This window comes from Phaseolus vulgaris, chromosome 11 (genome assembly GCF_051622355.1).
Source record: "Phaseolus vulgaris cultivar YP4 chromosome 11, ASM5162235v1, whole genome shotgun sequence".
Classification (NCBI taxonomy): domain Eukaryota; kingdom Viridiplantae; phylum Streptophyta; class Magnoliopsida; order Fabales; family Fabaceae; genus Phaseolus; species Phaseolus vulgaris.
Genome location: NC_143508.1, coordinates 11,338,291 through 11,357,990, shown reverse-complemented (window position 1 = coordinate 11,357,990; position 19,700 = coordinate 11,338,291). Strand labels below are relative to the sequence as shown.

General features: G+C 34.0%; 1 protein-coding gene across 1 annotated transcript; it reads left to right on the top strand.

Moving 5' to 3' along the window:
* Positions 1-18,065: 18,065 nt before the first annotated feature.
* Positions 18,066-18,680, top strand: LOC137826347 (dirigent protein 23). The gene has a single exon (XM_068632285.2). It carries the CDS (start codon positions 18,074-18,076, stop codon positions 18,602-18,604), a length of 531 nt encoding a protein of 176 aa, XP_068488386.1. The 5' UTR covers positions 18,066-18,073; the 3' UTR covers positions 18,605-18,680.
* Positions 18,681-19,700: the final 1,020 nt, after the last annotated feature.

Here is a 19,700-nt window from a genome sequence, read left to right as displayed (position 1 = left end):
CCAAAGGATCCAGAACCCAACAGGGATAGGAAAAATAAACTTCGCGGGACTTTGCAGCAATCCAAGACCACACCTTTACTTGTGCTGAGGCAAAAACTTCTAACGCATCTGCCACTCCTCCATTAAAGACGACCGAGTTCCTATGCTTCCAAATTTCACTCAAAATTCCAACCCAAATTGCCCCCCAAACATCATTAACCGAAACAGATGCCTGACTCAACCTGAATTGAATAAAATTTTGCATTGGATCCGAATGGATTACGAACGACACTCCAAGCCACTCAAAGCAAAGGCACCATACCCTCCAAGCAAAGTCACAAACGGCGAACAAGTGACTCGACGACTCATCGACCTTCCCACACAAGCAACATACAGGATTTTCAACCACCATCCCGCGCCTTACCAAATTAACCCTAGTTGCAATCCTATTTTCCAAAACTCTCCAGGCCAAGAATACAGCAGAAGGCAAGGCTTTACACCTCCACAACCTACAGTAGGTCGGAGAGGACTCCCCATCACTAACCCTCCTTACCTTGCTATAAGCTGAGTTAACAGTAAAACTTTGAGACCCCTCAGCCTTCCAGATCCAGCTATCCACCCCTCCCACATCCATCTTCACCCCTTGCAGCAACTGACTCAACTGCTCCTCCAACAACTTCTCCCAGTCAAAGAGGGATCTACGCCAGCACAAATGCCAAATCCAAACACCATTAAACCAGTTCCCGAACTCGGCCTCCTTAGCAGCTTTAGCCGTGCTAAGCGAATATAATCTCGGAAACATTCCCTTCAGAGCACCACAATTCAACCAGCTGTCCTCCCAGAATGAAATATTTCCTCCATCACCAACTTTCCACTCAACCCCATCTTCAAAACTTCTGCCCCAGCCCACCGAGGCCCAAACCTCCTTCAAGTCTCTCCACCAAAGAGAACCCCTACAGGGTTTACCTTCCGCTCTCAAATTCCTCCATCCACCATATTTAGAGTCAAGAATCTCTTTCCACAAACCTCCCTTGGCCGACCCCCACCTCCAAATCCACTTGCCTAGCAGGGCCAGGTTAAAAGTCTTTAAGTCAATGATTCCAAGACCCCCGTAGTCCCGAGGCTCGCAAACCTTATTCCAAGAGGCCCAAGCAATCTTCCTTCTGTCAGAACCCCACCCCCAAAGGAAATTTCTTTGGATCCGAACTAACTTGTCAACCACCCCAGATGGCAGTTTGAATAGGGACATAAAGAATAACGGAATTGAGGAGAGGACTGACTTAATCAAACAGATCCTCCCAGCCATCGACAAGCACCTGCCTTTCCACCTCGACAGCTTGCCCTGAACTCTCTCTAACACCCCGTTCCAGAAAACACTGCGCTTATGGCATCCTCCTACCGGTAACCCTAAATAGACAAAAGGAGTTACCATCACCTTACAGTTAAGAGTAGCTGCAAAACGCTGAAGCGAACATTGATCCAACCCCATCCCGCCAATACTGCTTTTTTAAAAATTCACCTTAAGCCCAGAAGCGAGCTCAAAGCAAAGCAAGATAGCCTTAATATTAAAAACACTTTTGGTATTCGCTTCGCAAAAGAATAATGTATCGTCAGCATATTGTAACATACTAACCTTCACCTTATCTCTTCCAACCTCCAGACTATCAATCAAATTCTTCTCTTCAGCCATCCTAGACACCCCAGCCAACCCTTCTGCAACTATAAGGAAGAGGAACGGAGCAAGCGGGTCACCTTGACGAAGTCCCCTCCGAGGAGTAAATTCCCCAGTTGGACTGCCATTCACTAATACAGAGACTGAAGCAGATTCTAAACAACACTTTATCCATCGAATCCATTGAGCACAAAAACCCAATCTTTCCAACATATAATATAGGAACTCCCAGCTAACCGAGTCATATGCTTTTTCATAGTCAACTTTGAAGAACACACAACTCTTCTTTTTCCTTCTATATTCTTCCAGCACCTCATTCGCTACCAGCACACTGTCCAACAAACCCCTACCTTCAAGAAAAGCAGACGGTCTATATATAACCGAATAAGTTAAGCATAGATATTTTCTTCTTCAATGCATGAGTTAACACGTATTATTCCTTGATTTGTATGGAAGTTTAAAATGAAAAATGAAGTTTTGAATACAACACATGCGGGGTTGAGCGCAGACCACACCTTTTTTCTCTTTCTCTATTTAGAACCTTTCTTCTATTCTCTTTTCTTTCTCTATTCAGACTCTTTCTTCTATTCTCAATCTCGTATACTCAACCCTACCCACCAAATTATCATGTCCAAACACATGCTAGAAGCTTCTCTCATAGGTATCTTTGAAAAACTTTTTTTTTTTGTTTTTAAACTTAAACATCTTTCAAGTTAAGTTGTTTGAGTTATTTATTTATTTTTGTGTACTAATTACTTATTGATTTATGGTTAGAGTGATTGTGGATTTTTTTAGAAAATTTCATTGTATTGTTTTTTTATAGTTTAATTACTTACTCATTTTATCTCTATCTTTATTTCTAAACCATCTTTATGTTTTAGTTCTTATATTTAAAAAGTACTTGATTTTGTCCTTACATATAATATGTATTTCCGTTTATATATTCTTATGTAATAATTGGGGTTGAGTATCAAGTGGGTTGTTTCAAACTTTCGTGTGAATGAGTTTTTATTTTGGGTGTAGAGTCTTAGAAAAGGGTTGTGGAATTACTGAAATGACCATCCGCTACTCTTATAAGAAAATTAGAACGAAAAGAGAGAAGAAGAAACCTGCAAGTGATGTGGTTTAGTTACCCAACTGGATTATTTATTTGTTTCATGATAATGCTTTCAAACTAGATGTCTGAAGAATGAAGTGATGGCTTCGTAGATTCGTGATATAAATAAATCATATAAGTGCATTTGTTTTCTTTGTGGAATAAATAATATAATATTATTTGATTATGTCAATGACTAGCTTGATTGACATTGTTTTTGTTTCCTTTTCAAATGTTTCAAACATCAACAAGAGCCTCTTTCCATTTTGTAAGACAGCTAAAGTATTCATTATGGCTAAACAATCTTATCTGTATGTACCACAACATCTTCACCTATGTTACATTTAGGTTATGCTCTTGTTGGTACTTTTTCACCCAACCCAACATCCCGCCTTACCACAAAAGGATTGCTGGTCTTATTTCTTAAAATTTTCCTTTTTGAGTTTAAGAACACCTGCCACACCTGTCAATCACAATAATACTTAACATTTTCTCCAAAGAAACCAACAGGCATGAATTCTATACTTCTATGTTTATGTGTATAGTAATAAACACAACTGTGTACTTGATTAACACTTATGAACAAAATTGTTTTGAATAGTGAGAGAAAACAATATATAATTTAACTAGTGTGATAAATTAACGTCTTTGAAATATAAATAACAACGTCACACTATAATAGTTGAAAAAATGGTAGGATGGATGCCCATTTTGTTACAAATGGGTATATATCCTGTTAATTGATATCTTTTATTTTATTTTCTTTTTTAAACTATTAAGTTTTAATAGTGTATTGTTTAATTTTATTCAACTGCATGATTATTAGATATTATATATGTCAGTTGTCTCGTGTATCGTTCTAATTGCTTCAAATCTTAGGTTTATAGTCGTCATTTTTGCCTTTTTTATCATAAACTATTTTAAATTTCGTCATATTTAGATTTTATTTGTTGTTATGGTTAGGTATGTTTTAAGTGTTTTCTGTGTGTCAAGAGTGCCGTGAGTTGGACGTTTCTTTATTTATTGGGTAGTCTTTTTGTATTCATGGTTCCATATAAAATGTGCAGGGATTTTGCTTTTCCTCTATAGATTGCATCACTACATAAGAAGTCTCCCCTTACTAAAGAAGACCATGGAAGATTTTAAGAAACTAAACGAACAGACTAAAGAAATTGTCACATTGACCGAAGAAATTGACACATTGAACTTCAAAATTGAGAATCTGAAATCTGTACGTGATTCAACCAGAAATGAAACTAAAAAGTAGTCAGAAGTTCTTGAAAAGCAAAAAAAGACTCTTTAAAAGCTAGTTGGATATTCTTAAAAAGTAATTGGAGGATTTCCTTATGAAATATGATCGTCTCTAAAAAAACAATTAGAATATTTAACATTACTTGACGTATGAGATGGTATCACCCCATTTGAGATCTGATTCTAGAGAATAATAAATATCCTTTTTTGTACTTAATCAACCCTTGAATTCAGTAAACTTTAAATCAGAAACTTTATTTGATGGATCATAATGTAAAACAAAGTGCATAATTATTGGCTTTTGTACCAAAATCATGATTTTGATATTGAAAAGATAAACACGTTTTCACATATTTGATCAAAAACGGAGGAACTACTAAATTTGTCCATTATCATTCTGTAAAAATGGGGACAGTTTGGATTTTAAAACAGCCTGGCCTATTTCTTTTATGGTTTGTTTTTAAACAATGTTTTTGAAAAGTAAATAGATTTTGGATGGAAAAATAACTGCGTTTAATGAAAATTTCTTTTCTAGAGACTGTTATTTTTGTACGGAAAGAAAACGAAATGTGTCCATTTATATTCACACTGTTTTAAAAAATGATTTTTTTCATTCATTTAAAAATGGAAAAGTAATAAGAAATTATGTTAATTAATTTCTACAAAGTGACTCATATAACTTAGAGTTTGTGTTTTGGATCCAAATATTATTTAATAATAATAATAAAATTAAAAGGTGTATTGGTTAACATGAGAATAAATATCTTATGATACCTAATCAAAAACTTTGGGAATTAAGGTTAATAGGGTTATGTCGTTGTTTCACTATTAACCATCACGAAAGTGTGTGACAAGAACGAAATTGCTAAGAAATAAATTGAGACAAAGGAGAAAAAGTAATTGTTCAAATAGGATCACTCATGGATCAAGATAAGTATCTATTTCTTCTTGATTGATTGGATAAAAGTGCGTGAGAATCATAATTTGAAAAGATCTATAAGTGAACATTATTGTTTGTGTTTAATTGTATGTTTATTCATGTTTTAATTTACAAAAGTGAGTGATATTTTTATTTCTACGAGGTTAATGTTAAGAAACAAAGGTTTGGTCTTGTTAGATTCATGGATGTTCAGAACGTAAGAGAGTAGAGAGTTGGAGATTGGAAAGTAAATGTTAATAGACCTAAGTACAATAGAATAGTAGAAATCAGAAAGGAATGGAATAATAATCTGAAAGCAAAGACAAAGGTGAAGAAAAGGCAGGTAAAAAAGTGTGGAGGGCAAAAGCTTCAAACCAATCTTTCGCAGAAGCTATTTTGAATGTAAATAAAGCACAACCAACTTAAGAAGGAGCGTGTAAATGCTATACAATTTACGGTGGGAGAAACATTCAAAGAATGGCTTAAACAGTGCTACAGTGTGAGGATTTCGGATTTAAGCAAAATTGGAGACTTGAACGAAAGCTTCATTCTAGGTGCTTATGGTTTCATAAAAGTCAAATACTTGGGCAGTTTTCACGTGCTTCTAAAGGGGAAGACGAAGCTAGAGTTAAAGAAGCTATTGAGGGGAATAAAGAATGGTTCGAAGAGCTATTTGACACCATTGTTGGGAAGATCAATTTGTAGTAGTTGATAAAATTGTGTGGGTTCGGTGTAAGGGTTTACCCTTAAAATTATGGAACGTGGAATTCTTCGAAAAGTTGCAGGTTTACTAGGAACCCTAGTTGAAGTGGACAAAGCTACGTTGGAGTTGGAAGAGCTTGAATATGCGAGATTTAGCATTAGAGTCTTGTTGGATGCGAAGCAAATATAACTTCTTATTTGAGGATTAATATTCTGTATCAGGTGTCTTTGGTAGAAGAGTGCACGGTACTAGAGCACCATTTTTGTCATGGGCAGTGGGAAGGAAACTCAGAAGAACACATGTCTGATCTTGAATCTCAAGCTTCACTCGTATCCGGCAGCCTCACGGTGTTGCGTCAACGGTGCTGAAACGGCAAAATTAAATGTGGATACCTATGTTCAAGAAAGTGATAAAGTGATTTGTGAAAAACCTTGGTCCCAATGGACTGAGTATGAAAGCAAAAAAGGCTCAATATGATTGTATTGCAAAGAATATTATTACATCTACTTTAAGTTCTGATGAGTTTTTCAGGGTGCCTCAATGTGAATCAGCAAAGGAAATGTGGGATACTCTAGAAGTCTCTTATGAAGGAACAAATGATGTGAAGGGAGCAAGAGGGCATGCTCTCATCCAAGAATATGAGATGTTTAGGATGTAGAAAGGGGAGACAATTGTTGAGGTGCAAAAGAGGTTTACTCATATTGCCAATCACCTCATGAGTCTTGGGAAGATGTTTGAAAAAGAGGAACTCAACATCAAAATCCTCAAGTGCCTAGATAGATCTTGGCAGCCCAAGGTCACTGCCATCTCTAAGTCTAAGGATTTAACCTCTATGATCATTGCCTCACTGTTTGGAAAGCTCAGAGAACATAAGTTAGAGATGAACAAACTAAATGTTCAAGATGTTAGAATATATGGCCTTAAACGAGAGGGGGGGGGGGGGGGGGTGAATTGTTTAAGAAGGATTTTTGAAAACTTTTAAGCTTAGAATGAAAATACTTCAGAAGAACCTTGATTGAGAATTCAGTTTTTCCAAAACTAACAGCAAAAGCACAAAGCGGGAAAAACAATCGGTTGTTTTAACGAAACAATCGGTTGTTTATACCAGTTCCAAAATATCAAACTGAATTAAAGAGATAGGGATAGAGAAATTGTACACAGTTGTTTATACTGGTTCACTCCAAACAAGGGCTACGTCCAGTCTTCTCAGAAACCCTGAGGATATCCACTAAGCAATCACCACTTGATCACTTACACCACAACCAAGAGAATGACCTTGAACACCTCAAGAAACACACTCTCATTGGCCAACACTAAGATTGCTGATCTTGAACACCTCAAGAACACACAGCCAATCTCAGCAACACACACAAACAAATTGTTCAACAGTTTACAAAGATTACACTTGTTATAGATGGAAATCTGAAATCAATACAAGTAGAATCCCTATTCAGCACCTTGATCAATCTCTGAACTCTTTAGCAATCTCAGAATACTTTGAAAAACTCTTCTTTGATCAAAACTATGTTTCAAGATTCTTAATATATCAAAACTGTTTTTCAGAATATATCTAAGAATATAGTTTGTTATCAAATCTTAACAAACTCTTAATTGCATTTAAAATAGATTGGTCAAAGCATTTAATAACTGGAGCGTATTCAGTTAAAGCATTTAAAGCTCAGTCAAAGAAAACAGTTTTTCTGTTATGGTTTTAAAACAAACAATCGATTGTTTCCTCGAATCAATCGGTTGTTTTATTACTTAACAAAATACACCATTCAAAAACAGTTTTCAAACTTTCTCAAAACACCTAAGTGTAAACAATCGGTTGTTTCGACAAAACAATCGGTTGTTTCAACTTAGTTTGAAAAACATTTTGCTTTGTTAAAATTGAGATGCTAATTGCTTTGAGATTTAATCTAAGTGTTGATTACAACATTGAACTACCCCAGAACAAGGCTAAAACCAGCACAGCAGCATCAAGCAAAGCAGAGGCTTCATCATCCTTCAAAGGATTTGGATTCTTCAAAACATTGAACACCACTTGGTTCAACAATCTCCCCCTATTTGATGAAGACAAATCCCTGGTGCTTGTATTGTACTGATTAAATCTGAAGTAGTTCCTGCAGAGAAAGCATTCATACTATCCAAAGCTTCTTACAGCAGCAAGTTGGATTTCACTCATTAAGCATAATAAACAATTCTCCATGTGCTGGTCATGTGAATTTTGTTCAAAGGCTGACGTAGGTCAGTTATTCCTCTTAACAGATTCTTTTTCTTGAAGAAATCAACCCACTAAAAGGTAAACTATGTAACTGTTTTTACTGCCTATATAACCATATTTGTTCAGTTGATTTTCTTCACAGAACCAACCCATTGATTACTCCTCTGCCTTCATATCAAATATATTGTCTTCTTCCTTTTGCTTATGAAATTTCTTCCTTTCTCCATGGATTCAACATCTCCATCCTCCAAAAGAATGAAGACTCGTGGTTTGAAAAGGGGTGGGCAACTAGAAAGTTGGTTTTCGGGAGAAGATGACAAGATTGAGAAATACCTACATGAAACAAGTAGGAAAGCCATCAACAATCCAAAACTCATCTCATTCAACTGGCTGAAAGAGCATAAGCTTACTGAAGTAAGGAGTCTCTTAAAAGAGCAGTTGCTGAAAGATTCTTGGAGATGTCAGGGAACATCTATCCTAACCTGGTAAGAGTCTTCTACACCAATCTCAAAATTGTTGACAATACCATCATTTCACATGTGAAAGGGTTTGATATGTTAATAACTTCTGAAGTCTGGACTACCATAACTGGTTTGAAGCATGTTGGTTTGAGGATAAATAAAGGGAATATTGGAGTGGTTGAAGATTTCAACAAAATGCAGTTCTATAGAAGCTATTTGAAGAATCCACAATCCAAAGTCAGAAACTTCTCTGTGGGAGGCTTGAGGCAAAATGAGAGGCTTATGGCCTTCATTGACTCCAAGAGGAAGTAATCACTATGTGTTGATTGACGAAGATCTTATGTTCATTTATTGCATCATGAACAAGGTCAAGATAAACTATATCCACATCATCAAAGAACATATGTTGAAATCCATGAGGTTAAGTGATTACCACTATCCATATGTCATCCTTATTTCTATATTTCTGCATAACTTTGAAGTTCATCTTGAGGAGGAGCAATTTGAAGTGGTCAAAACATCACTTGAAGTAAACAATGGCTCCACTAGAGGATCCAACTTGATCACCATCCTAGCTGACCAACTTTCCACCAATTTTGGTGAAACCCATCTTGCTAAGAGAGCCATTGTTTACTTCAAGTGATGTTTTGACCACTTCAGATTGCTCCTCCTTAAGATCAACTTCAAAATGTTGATGCTGGATTCCAAGTTGGAGATGATGATGTTAGGCCAAATGTTGGAATCATGGGAGAATGCATCACCTTTAAGTCTCCATTTGAAAGATTGATGATGAGAAGGATGGACAACTTTGCTGATGAACAAATGATTCATCATGAGTTCTGTGTGGCACGTTTTTAGAACCTTGATGAGCAAATTGAAGTTGTTCAAAATCAGTTTTTTGAGCTACAATATGCCAAAGTTGATTGAAGTCTTTTAGTGCTTTATTTTCATATTCCGTGTCAATTCTCTAAACAATTTTGTTGTTGTTGTTTTTATCTGTTGAATAATTTCTTTTAATCCCTTATTTTACTTTATTTGTGAAGATAAATAGGGGGAGATTATCTGGTTTGAATGTGGTTTGTATGATGATACATATGGTTTAAATCTGTTTAGTATGCTACTGCAGAAAACTCTGATTGTGCACCTCATTCACTGTTTTGTCACATTGATTTTGGTAGTTTTCTTTATGAAAATCATATGGTGAAAACTGGCTCAGTGGTGCAAGAGGAATTTTTTATGATTGCTCTCTGATACATGCCTTTTGTCTGTTTTATAGGTATTCTCAAATTCAAACAGATCAACACAAGCAAACCAGGGATTCATCTTCATCAAATAGGGGGAGATTGTTGAAGATAGGCTTTGATGTTTCCAAATCTATAAGGATTGATTGAAGGCATGGGTGCTGCTTGTGTGTGTGTGTTCTGGGTAGTTTGAATTTGTAAATCCACTCTTTGTTTTAATCAAGATCTTTTGAAAAAAAATAGTGTTTTCTAAAGAAGTGGAAAAACAACCATTTGTTTTATCGTTTCAATCAATTGTTTTACAGTTTGTGGTTTTTAAAAAGGATTTAAAAAGCTTGACTTTGTTTGACTTTGCTGTCACACCAATTCAACCGGTTGTTTTGAGAAATCAACCGATTGATTTTTAAAAATCCTTAACAGAATTTGTTAAGTTTGTTAAAATTGTCTTAAATGATTCAAAACTGATTTGGCTCTTGCATTAAATGTTTTTAACAGCTTTTTGGAGTATAAATAATTTGTTATACGCTTCTAGTTGTTATGAAAATCAGATTATACCTTTCAAATCAGTTTTCTCCAAGATTGCTTCAAGCTTTGGATTCTTTTAAAGAGTGGAATAAGATTGCTTTGTATTTTTCAATTCAATCTTTTGATTGTATCAGGTGTGATTTTTTCTTTTCTCTCTTGATCTTTATAATTTTGTAAAGACTGGTGTGTGCAGATCTAGAAGATGTTGATTTGTGGTGTGTTGTTAGCCAAATGAGGTGTATGTTCTTGAAGGATTCAAGATCACCTATTTGGTGTGTGGTTTGTAATCAAGGTTTTGATTGCTTAGTGATTGCTCAGAGGTTTCTGGAAACTGGATGTATCTCTTGGTTAAGAGTGAACCAGTATAAATTGGTTGTGTGATCTTTCTATCCCCTATCTCCTTTAAATCTGTTTTAGCTTGTTTTTATTCACTGCTGATAAAAACAATCGGTTGATTCACATAAACAATTGATTTATTTTTTGGAATCAACTTAAAACAGTTTTATTTGTTGGCTGATCTGGTTTCTTGTTCATTGATTCTTCTTTGAACTTCACTCTACCTTCAATATTTGCGGAAAAAAAAAACATTTATAAACAATTCACCCCCCCCTCCCCCCCCCCTCTTGTTTAAGACCTACAATTCCAATAGATATGCAGATGGAACTAGAGTGCACTGCAGTTTATAAATATCATGGACTGGCACACAGAAAACCAACAAGCATGGGTTTTGATGTTGTAGAAAATGGTGGTTTTTGTTTTATGGGTCTTGGGATTGTGTAGGCTCTTAAAGGGAATTCATAGAAGTAGATTTGTTGGTCCCTTATTTGTCTGCTTTTATTTATATTTACTATTTTTGTAAGCATGGAATGGACCTACTACTGGATAAGTGCTATTTGATTTTGATGAGTCGTGTAATACCAAATGGAATATCCTTTGGGTAGGCTGACTTGGAGTCTTAATGTATAAGGGTTGAGACACTCTTAAAGTGTCTCTTTTAATTATATTTATTCATTGTTGATAAAAAAATCTAATTGTGTTCTGCCAAAATATATTCTTATGAGATTAGATAATTACTGAATTTAAAGGGCTATATTGTGGATGCTATATTTGATGCTAAAGTCAAATATGTTGCAAACTTTTTGTATTGAACAAACCTGGAGGATACTTTTAGCTCTTGAGTTGGGTCTATATGCACAACAAATTCTTCTTTTACTACAATTGTGAAAACATGGTTATAAAACAAGGTTCAATTAAATTATAAAAACAGGTTTAATAGAATATTAAAAATTAAAAAACTTAATACTCGAATTACAATAGTTATAATTAACGTAAAATAATTCACAATAAAATAATTCAATATTTAATATAATAATGATGATTACAAATGTCTATAACGTATAAAGTGACGTTTAAAATTGTCATTATTTATATTTAAATTGTTTTACCTAATTAGAAACACAAGCCCATTGACTAATAACATTGTCCAACCTAAAACAACATTGACTAACACAAAGCTCAAAATTATACTTAACTATGCAGAAAGTTCATAGTAGGTCACCACCTATTCCTACTTAGGTCACCATTTACTTTGAATTACTCACTAAGATTACCATGGTATCTTACGCTAAGGTCACTTTAAACACACCTCATGCATTACCCCATACAAAATCAACACAAAGCTAAATTTTTTTAAAATTACTTAACTATAAACAAACTTAGTAGTAGGTCACCACTTATTCCTACATAGGTCACTCCTTAATGTGATTGTGACTAACTAACTACATTAACAATGAAATTATAGAACCTAACCTTCATGTCCTACACTTGGGTGACATTACCATCTCATGCACTGCACCACCCACACAAGAACAACATAGCTCAAAATTACTAAAACTACTTAACTAAGCAAAAAGTTGGTAACAAGTCACCATTTATTTCCACATAAGCCACCACTTACTCTAGCTTAATACTTTGAAACTAATTGTAACTTGGTTTCGTCTTCTGAGATTACCATCTGACACCTTATTCATCACCCTACATAAGATCAACAAAGACCTTAAAATTTCTATAATTACTTAACTATACAAAAACTTGTTATTAGGTCATCACATATTCCTACACAGGTCACCACCTAATGTGACTATCACTAAATACATCAACAATTAGATTAGAGAACTTGACATTAACAGTGCAGAAAATTTGTAGCAGGTCACCACCTATTACCACACAGGTCACCACTTACTATAACTAACTACATTGACACTGAAATTAGATAATTGTACCTTAGTATCCTGAGATCACTTTACACACACCTCATGCATCACCCCACACAAGAAGAACACAAAGGTAAATAATTTTAAAATTACTTAATTGTGTACAAACTTGATAGTAGGTCACCACTTAGGTTGTCAATTCCAATATTTTTTTCTTGCAGGATTTCTTATTTTGTTAGTATATTAGAATTTGATTGAGTTTAGAATGTGAAATGGTAAATGTGGCAGATGTTGTAGAATTATATTGGTTTTGATTTGAATAAGTAAATGAATGTATTTGAATAGTTTGATGAAACACTTAAAGGGTAACATTTGATGAGTATTGGTTGTTTGATTTTAGTTTAGAGATATTGGATATATGGCATTATAGATTTATAGAGTAATTATCCAACTCTAATTCACTTTAAATTAGTTAGTCACAGTCATATTAAGTGGTGACCTATGTAGGAATAAGTGGTAATCTGCTACCAAGTTTCTACACAGTAATTTTAAAAATTGAGCTTTGTTTTGTTCTTGGGTGGTGCATGACATGTTTTTAAATTGATCTTAGTGAAGAAAACCAAGGTCAAGTTCTCTAATCTAAGCGTCAATGTAGTCACATTAAAGGGTGCCTTTGTAAGAATAAGTGGTGATCTGCTACCCCCTTTCTGCACAATTATGTAATTTTAGTAATTTTGAGTTGTTTTGTTCTTGTGTGGGGTGGTGCATGAGGTTTCTACAAAGTGACTTAGTGGAGGACACCAAGGTACAATTATCTAATTTCAGTAGCAATGTAGTAAGTCAGACTAAGTGGTGACCTATGTAGGAATAAGTGGTGACCAACTACCGACTAACTTTTTGCACAATTAAGTAATTTTAGAAATTTTGAGTTGTGTTGTTCTTGTCTGGGATGGTGCAATGCATGAGGTTTCGTAAAGTCATCTCAGTGGGGGACACGAAGGTCATGTTCTATAATCTTATGGTTAATGTAGTTAGTTAGTCACATTCACATTAAGTGGTAACCTTTGTGAGAATAAGTGGTGATATGCTATCATGTTTCTGCATCGTTAATTAATTTTAGAAATTTTAAGTAGTGTTGTTCCTGTGTGGGGTGGTGTATGAGATGTGTGTAAAGTGACCTCCGTGGAGGAAACCAAGGTACAATTATCTAATCTCAGTTTTAATGTAGTTAGTCAGAATTATTGGTGACCTGTGTAGGAATAACTGGTGACCGATTACTTCTAACTTTTAAGTTTTCATGTTCTTGGGTGGGGGGTGCAATGCATGGGGTGTGTGTAAAGTCACCCTAGTGAAGGACATGATGGTCAAGTTCTCTAATGTCACTTTTAATGTAGTTAGCCACAGTAACATGAAGTGGTGACCTGATACGTTTCTGGACCGTGAAGTCATTTTAGAAATTTAGCTTTGTTTTGTTTTTGCATGATGCATGACATGTTTGTAAAGTGACCTCAATGGAGAAAACCAAGGTCAAATTCTCTAATCTCGGTGTCAATGTAATTAGTCACAGTAAGTGGTGACCTTTGTAGGAACAAGTGATGATCTGCTACCAACTTTTTGCATAGTGATGTAATTTTATAAATTTTGAGCTTTTTATTATTCATGTGTGGGGCAGTGCATGAGGTGTGTGCAAAGTGACTTTAGTGGAGGAAAACAAGGTAAAACAATCTAATCTTAATGTCAATAAGTCAGACTAAGTGGTGACTTGTGTAAGAATAAATGGTGACATGCTACCAATTTCCTATACAAATAAGTAATTTTAAAATTTAAAAAGTGTGTTGTTTCTGTATGGGGTGTGTAGTGCATGAGGTGTGTAAAGTCACCCCAGTGCAGAACACGAAGGTCATATTCTATAATATTATGATTAATGTAGTTAGTTAGTCAAGTCACATTAAGTGGTGACTTTTGTGTGAAGGTGGTGAACTACTACCACGTTTCTGCATAGTTAATTAATTGTAGAAATTTTAAGTTGTGCTCTTCTTGTGTGGGGTGTTGCATGAGATGTGTGTAAAGTGATCTTAATGGAGAACACCAATGTACATTTATTTAATCTCAGTGTCAATGTAGTTAGTCAGAGTAATTGATGACACGTGTAGGAATAAGTGATGACCTACTACTAACTTTCTACACAGTAATGTAATTTGAAAATTTTGAGTTGTCTTGTACTTGGGTGGGGTAGTGCAGTGCATGAAATGTGTGTAAAGTCATCCCAATAAAAAACATGATGGTCAAGTTCTTTAATGTCATTTTTAATGTAGTTAGTCATAGTATTAGTGATGACAAAAGTCGAGTCCAATTAGTCTGTATTCTCTTATTTAATCACTTAAATATAAACAAAGATCACAATTTTATGCAAAGAAAATATTTTATACAACATAAATATGAATAAAATAAATTTAATTGAATTCATAAATCACATATTTCATATATTTCAATGGTGTTCAAACTACATAATCAAAAACATTATCTAAAGCCATCAAATTTAAAACTACAAATCGCATAATCTCATATCTAAAATTTAACTTCATTCTTCTACAATATTATCATTGTTGTCGGATGTTTTCTTACTCCTACACAACAAAGCATTGATGTAGTTAAAAGACGCAAAAATGAAACAATATTATTAACCACAAAAAGGAGTAAGTGAACTTTGAACACCACGGACTTGTTAAAAGAGAATTAGATTTCCTTATTTAATACTGGAAACCAAATTAGGGTTTTGAACGATAAATCAAAAAATTAAAAGTAAAATGGCCTTCTATATAGCTCATAGTAGATTTGTAAAATGGTGCAATTTGTCCCTTTATCTCAATTCCTTTTTTTTACTCTCTTTGCCATTTGTATGTCGCTTTGGAACTGCGTTTTAACTCGCTTTTTCATCTCACAATTATTTGGATGTAGACACTTTTGTCCTTATCCACTATTAGTAAGAAAAATGCTTCAGCACTCTTATCTTTTTTTAATTACGTGCTTCCTTCTTCATTTCTTCATAATTTCATGTATTTATTTACTTTATGAATCCTTTCCTGATGTTTGAAGCATAGAACTAAAATTGAATATTGATACTCTATTATGTAAGTTGCATATTCCATCATCATTTCTTTGGTCAAATACCAAAGCCTTTCATCACTAGTTGTTCTGATCTAGACTTCTGCAGCTTTGTCAAGAAAAGTAAATAACAACTAATTTACTACTAAAATATTGATTAATAAATTTATTTTCTTTCATTTGTTTAATTATCAGTAGTTGTTGTTGCCTCAGCCAATGTGGAGAACACATTTGTTCTGTGGAAAGTAAAAGCTTATGGCAATAAGCCAAAGTGAAGTACATTGATCTTCACACAGGATTGTATATAATTAGTAATATACATGTGAATAAATTATGATGGTAGTTCAATTTGCTGCTGTAAGCCTGTTCACAACTTCCATTGAGTGTAGACTCATATCCATACTGACCAGTACTGTAAAGTATCTGTACCCATAAATAAGCAAATAGAAATACAGAAAATAATAGGAACAAGGTAATTTATATAATAGGAGGACAAAAAATTTTAACAGATAAAAAATGCTCTGATATTTCCGGAGACTTTATCAACACAGTGAGAACATCAACTGCAAAGGGGATTGTTTTCCACCAGTTCCTGGTTTTTAAAAAAAAACGAGAATAAAAGATCAAGACCTGACTTGGTCATCGATTCACCAAAAAGATTACAAAAACACATATGGGCAATTTCCTTGGTGTCAGTCCACAGTGATATACACGCTTTCGGTCATTTGGGACAACATTAAGAGTTTGGCTTTATTCAGACAAGGTATTTTCAAGTGGTTTATCTATTTATCCTTAGCAGAAATGCAAAGAAACTCAGTATCTTTGCTCCTACAATGTTTTCCTATTCTATCAAATAGTAATAATAGTAACCTCTTGTTGTGCCAGTGCAAGGCTCCCTTCAGACCTTTTGCAATTAAGTCCCTTACTGCAGCCCTCTGTTGGTATGAACATATATACAGTAGTCTCAAATAAGTTCATGATTCTCATCGGGGTTCAGCCAAACTAGCTTAAAAGGGTTCAGGGTTCAAAGTATAAATAGCTTTAATCATTAAGACTCAAGAATCAAATATGCAAGATACAAATATGCAGTACCCCCTCCATCAAGTATAGGCCTTGGTGGAAATGGTCTGATCCAATAAGTATTTAATCCTTCCAATGAAAGATTTAACAACAACCCAACTACTGCCTCTTCTTTATCTCCAGCACCATGTTTAAGTTTTGTTCCAGGGCATCCGAGCCCCACATTCTAATATTTTATTATATGTCGCTCCAACTCGGCAGGTGTGTAATTTGGCGCACCCACTCACTGGTCGTCAAATTATCGCTACTCTTGGAAGACTAGCCAGTTACCGGTCATTGAGCAGAGTTCTTTGCAATCTTGATAATAAAAGAATACATGATTGTTGAAATATCTAAACACTAAGTCTATTCTTTGTGTTTAACTCTTGTTTGAATTCTAGCCTGTGTTTAACTGTTTGAATGCCTCATATCATACTTTCTTTCTTAATGATATCACATTTATATAAGTGCTTGAAACAGATTAACTCTATTTAAGCAGCTCACATATATTATTATGTATATGTGAGTTGATCAGCCTATAGCCATATTCTTCATAAAGTAACGGATATTGATTGTGTAAGGTGAGTTTTAAGTTTTTATATTGGTGAATCTACCTCGTTTTACTGAGAGATTAGGTTACTTCATAGCAGAGTGTCTTGTTTACATTAGTATTTTTTATTTATTTATGAATTTTGTAGATTAAATTATTACTGTTCTAATTCATTATTCACTAAAATTGTTCTATTTGAATTGTATTTTTGAGATCCGATTCTAGAGAAGATTCCTTTTTAGTACTTAATTAACCCATCTACGAACGTTCCTATAAATATGACGATTGGGGAATCAAGTCTCTCCCGGCTGAAAATCACAAGTCTTCAAATCAGATATTACTGGTTTGGTTTAAAGTCAGTAAATTTTAAACCGAAATAATATCTATAGGCTTTTAGGTGCATTGGATTCCTCATTTTAGAAACTGTTTTTAGTTTTTTTAAATTGTAAAACAAAAAAACTTGTTTGATAGATCATATTATAAACACAAGAACCGAAAGTGCATAATTATAGACTTTTGGACCAAAATCATGATTTTGATATTGAAAAGATAAATACGTTTTCACATATTTGTTACTATTTGATCGAAAACAGAAAAACTGGTGAACTCATTTTGTTAAAACTTGGAATTTAAAACAACTTGAACTATTTCTGTTTTGTGGTTTATTATTAAATAATCTTTGAAAAGTAAATAGATTTTGGATGGAAAAGTAACTTATGTGTAATGAAAAGTTTTTAGAAACTGTTTTGTTTTTTTACAGATAGAAAGCAGTTTCTAAAACCAAAATGTGTAAAAGCAAAAGAAACGTGTCTATTTGTGCACATGCGGTCTTACACATACCTCTCACAATCCTCACTTTTTACGGTTACTAGTAAGGGCAAGCAAATTTCATTTCACGTGATACATTTTTATTTTTGAACATTTCTTACTATTACAATTGACTTTGACTCGCACCTGGCATGAAAAATCATTTAACTAATAACCTTTGCTTTAAACGTAATCTTGATCTTAGGGCTATAAATCCACTCAAACTTCACCATCCAAATTCATCTCAAACATTAGTAGTAACAAAAAAATGACATCATCCAAATTCTTCTCCTTTTCATTATTCTCTTTACTCTTGCTATCCACAACAGTGCTTTACGTAGCCGAAGCTGAAGAGCCTCTTCCAAAAACCATAGTTTTGTATCTCCAAGACACAGTAAAAGGACCCAACGCAACTGTTTCTCCGATTATTGGCCTCACCGGAAAGGATTGGTCCTTCGACCAATTTGGAACCATATTTGCAGTGGACGACCCTATTGTGCTGACCCCAAACCCATTCTCCTCTGCAGTGGGCAGGGCCCAAGGGATGCTTGTCGTGTCGGCCCGCGATGGTGCTAATGTATTTGTGGCACTTTCACTTGTGTTTACTAACTTTCAGTACAGTGGTAGTAGCATACAGATCCAAGGCGTGAGTCGTCAACATGAGAAATTTAGAGAGGTCTCTGTGGTGTCTGGAACTGGCAAATTTCGATTCGTAAAGGGCTATGCTGTATTTGAGACTGCATACTATGATGCCAACACTGCACACTCCATCATTTCTTTGACTGTAAATTTCCAATAATCTTCACAATATTTTAATATCCAATAATAAACTCATGTTCATTAATAGTTGCTTGTTAATGGTGTATCAAAAACAAACCCACAACGCTTAAATCATACAATCTCTTCTTGTTTAAATTTATGATTTTGGTATGTAAATAGCATTTAAAACAGCTTCAATATTAAATAATGTAGATAGAAAATTTTCGTATTTTTATGTCCACTGGTGCTTGGAATTTAATATATAGTTTTTATAATTGTTCTGTATACATAGTTATTATACTATATAGTTTAAAATTTCAAGTTAAATTTAACCCTATTTTCACATCTCTAATTAATTGTAAGAGTTAATAAAATTAGTGTTTAGGTGAAATTGTGGTGACTAGAGGGAAATGGTTGGAGTATAATGTAATAAATAGTACCCATAGATAATTATGATTAACAATTAAACTAACAATATTGAAGTATAACAGGCAATTATAGCAGTAAATAAGTGACCATAAATGTTGTCAAAGCAATGTAGTAATAAGTGGTGGTAATATAACAATATTAGGGTTAGAAAAGTGAAGAGAATAATTGTACAGTGATTAGAAATTAATTTGTAACTTGAATTAAAAAAATATCAAGTTTAATATATATTAGAAGTCTGTAAAATAGATTTTAGAATTTCCATTTTAAATTTCAAAAAGACATCCAAATTGTTATATCAGTAGTTTTTTTTGTTGTTGACATTTTTCCTTTGTAGCTAAATAATTAGTTCACAGAATCATTAGAAAAGGACAGAAAAGCTTAATAATTGGAAAATATCCAGTGAAAAAATATTTTTTAAATCTATTAAAATTCACTTCACCCTCACGTATTCATTTTAGGATCAGATTAATTTGATATTCATAAGTTATGAACAAATTATATAAAAATTACACCATTTTTAACTTAAAATATTAAAATAATAAATTTGTAAGTTTCTTTTTTATAATTTATTCATGTTGTTCATTCGTACTTAAATTATTTGAAATATTAAACGTGAATCCTCACTTAGCCAACTAGTTCAAGCTAAGATGATATTGGATGCCCAAACAAGAGAAAGAGTCGATTTTGACGTTGTTTTTGTGCCTCAT

Coding starts and splice junctions, on each gene's coding strand:
- LOC137826347 (XM_068632285.2), top strand. CDS start 18,074: ATGACATCATCCAAATTCTTCTCCTTTTCATTATTCTCTTTACTCTTG.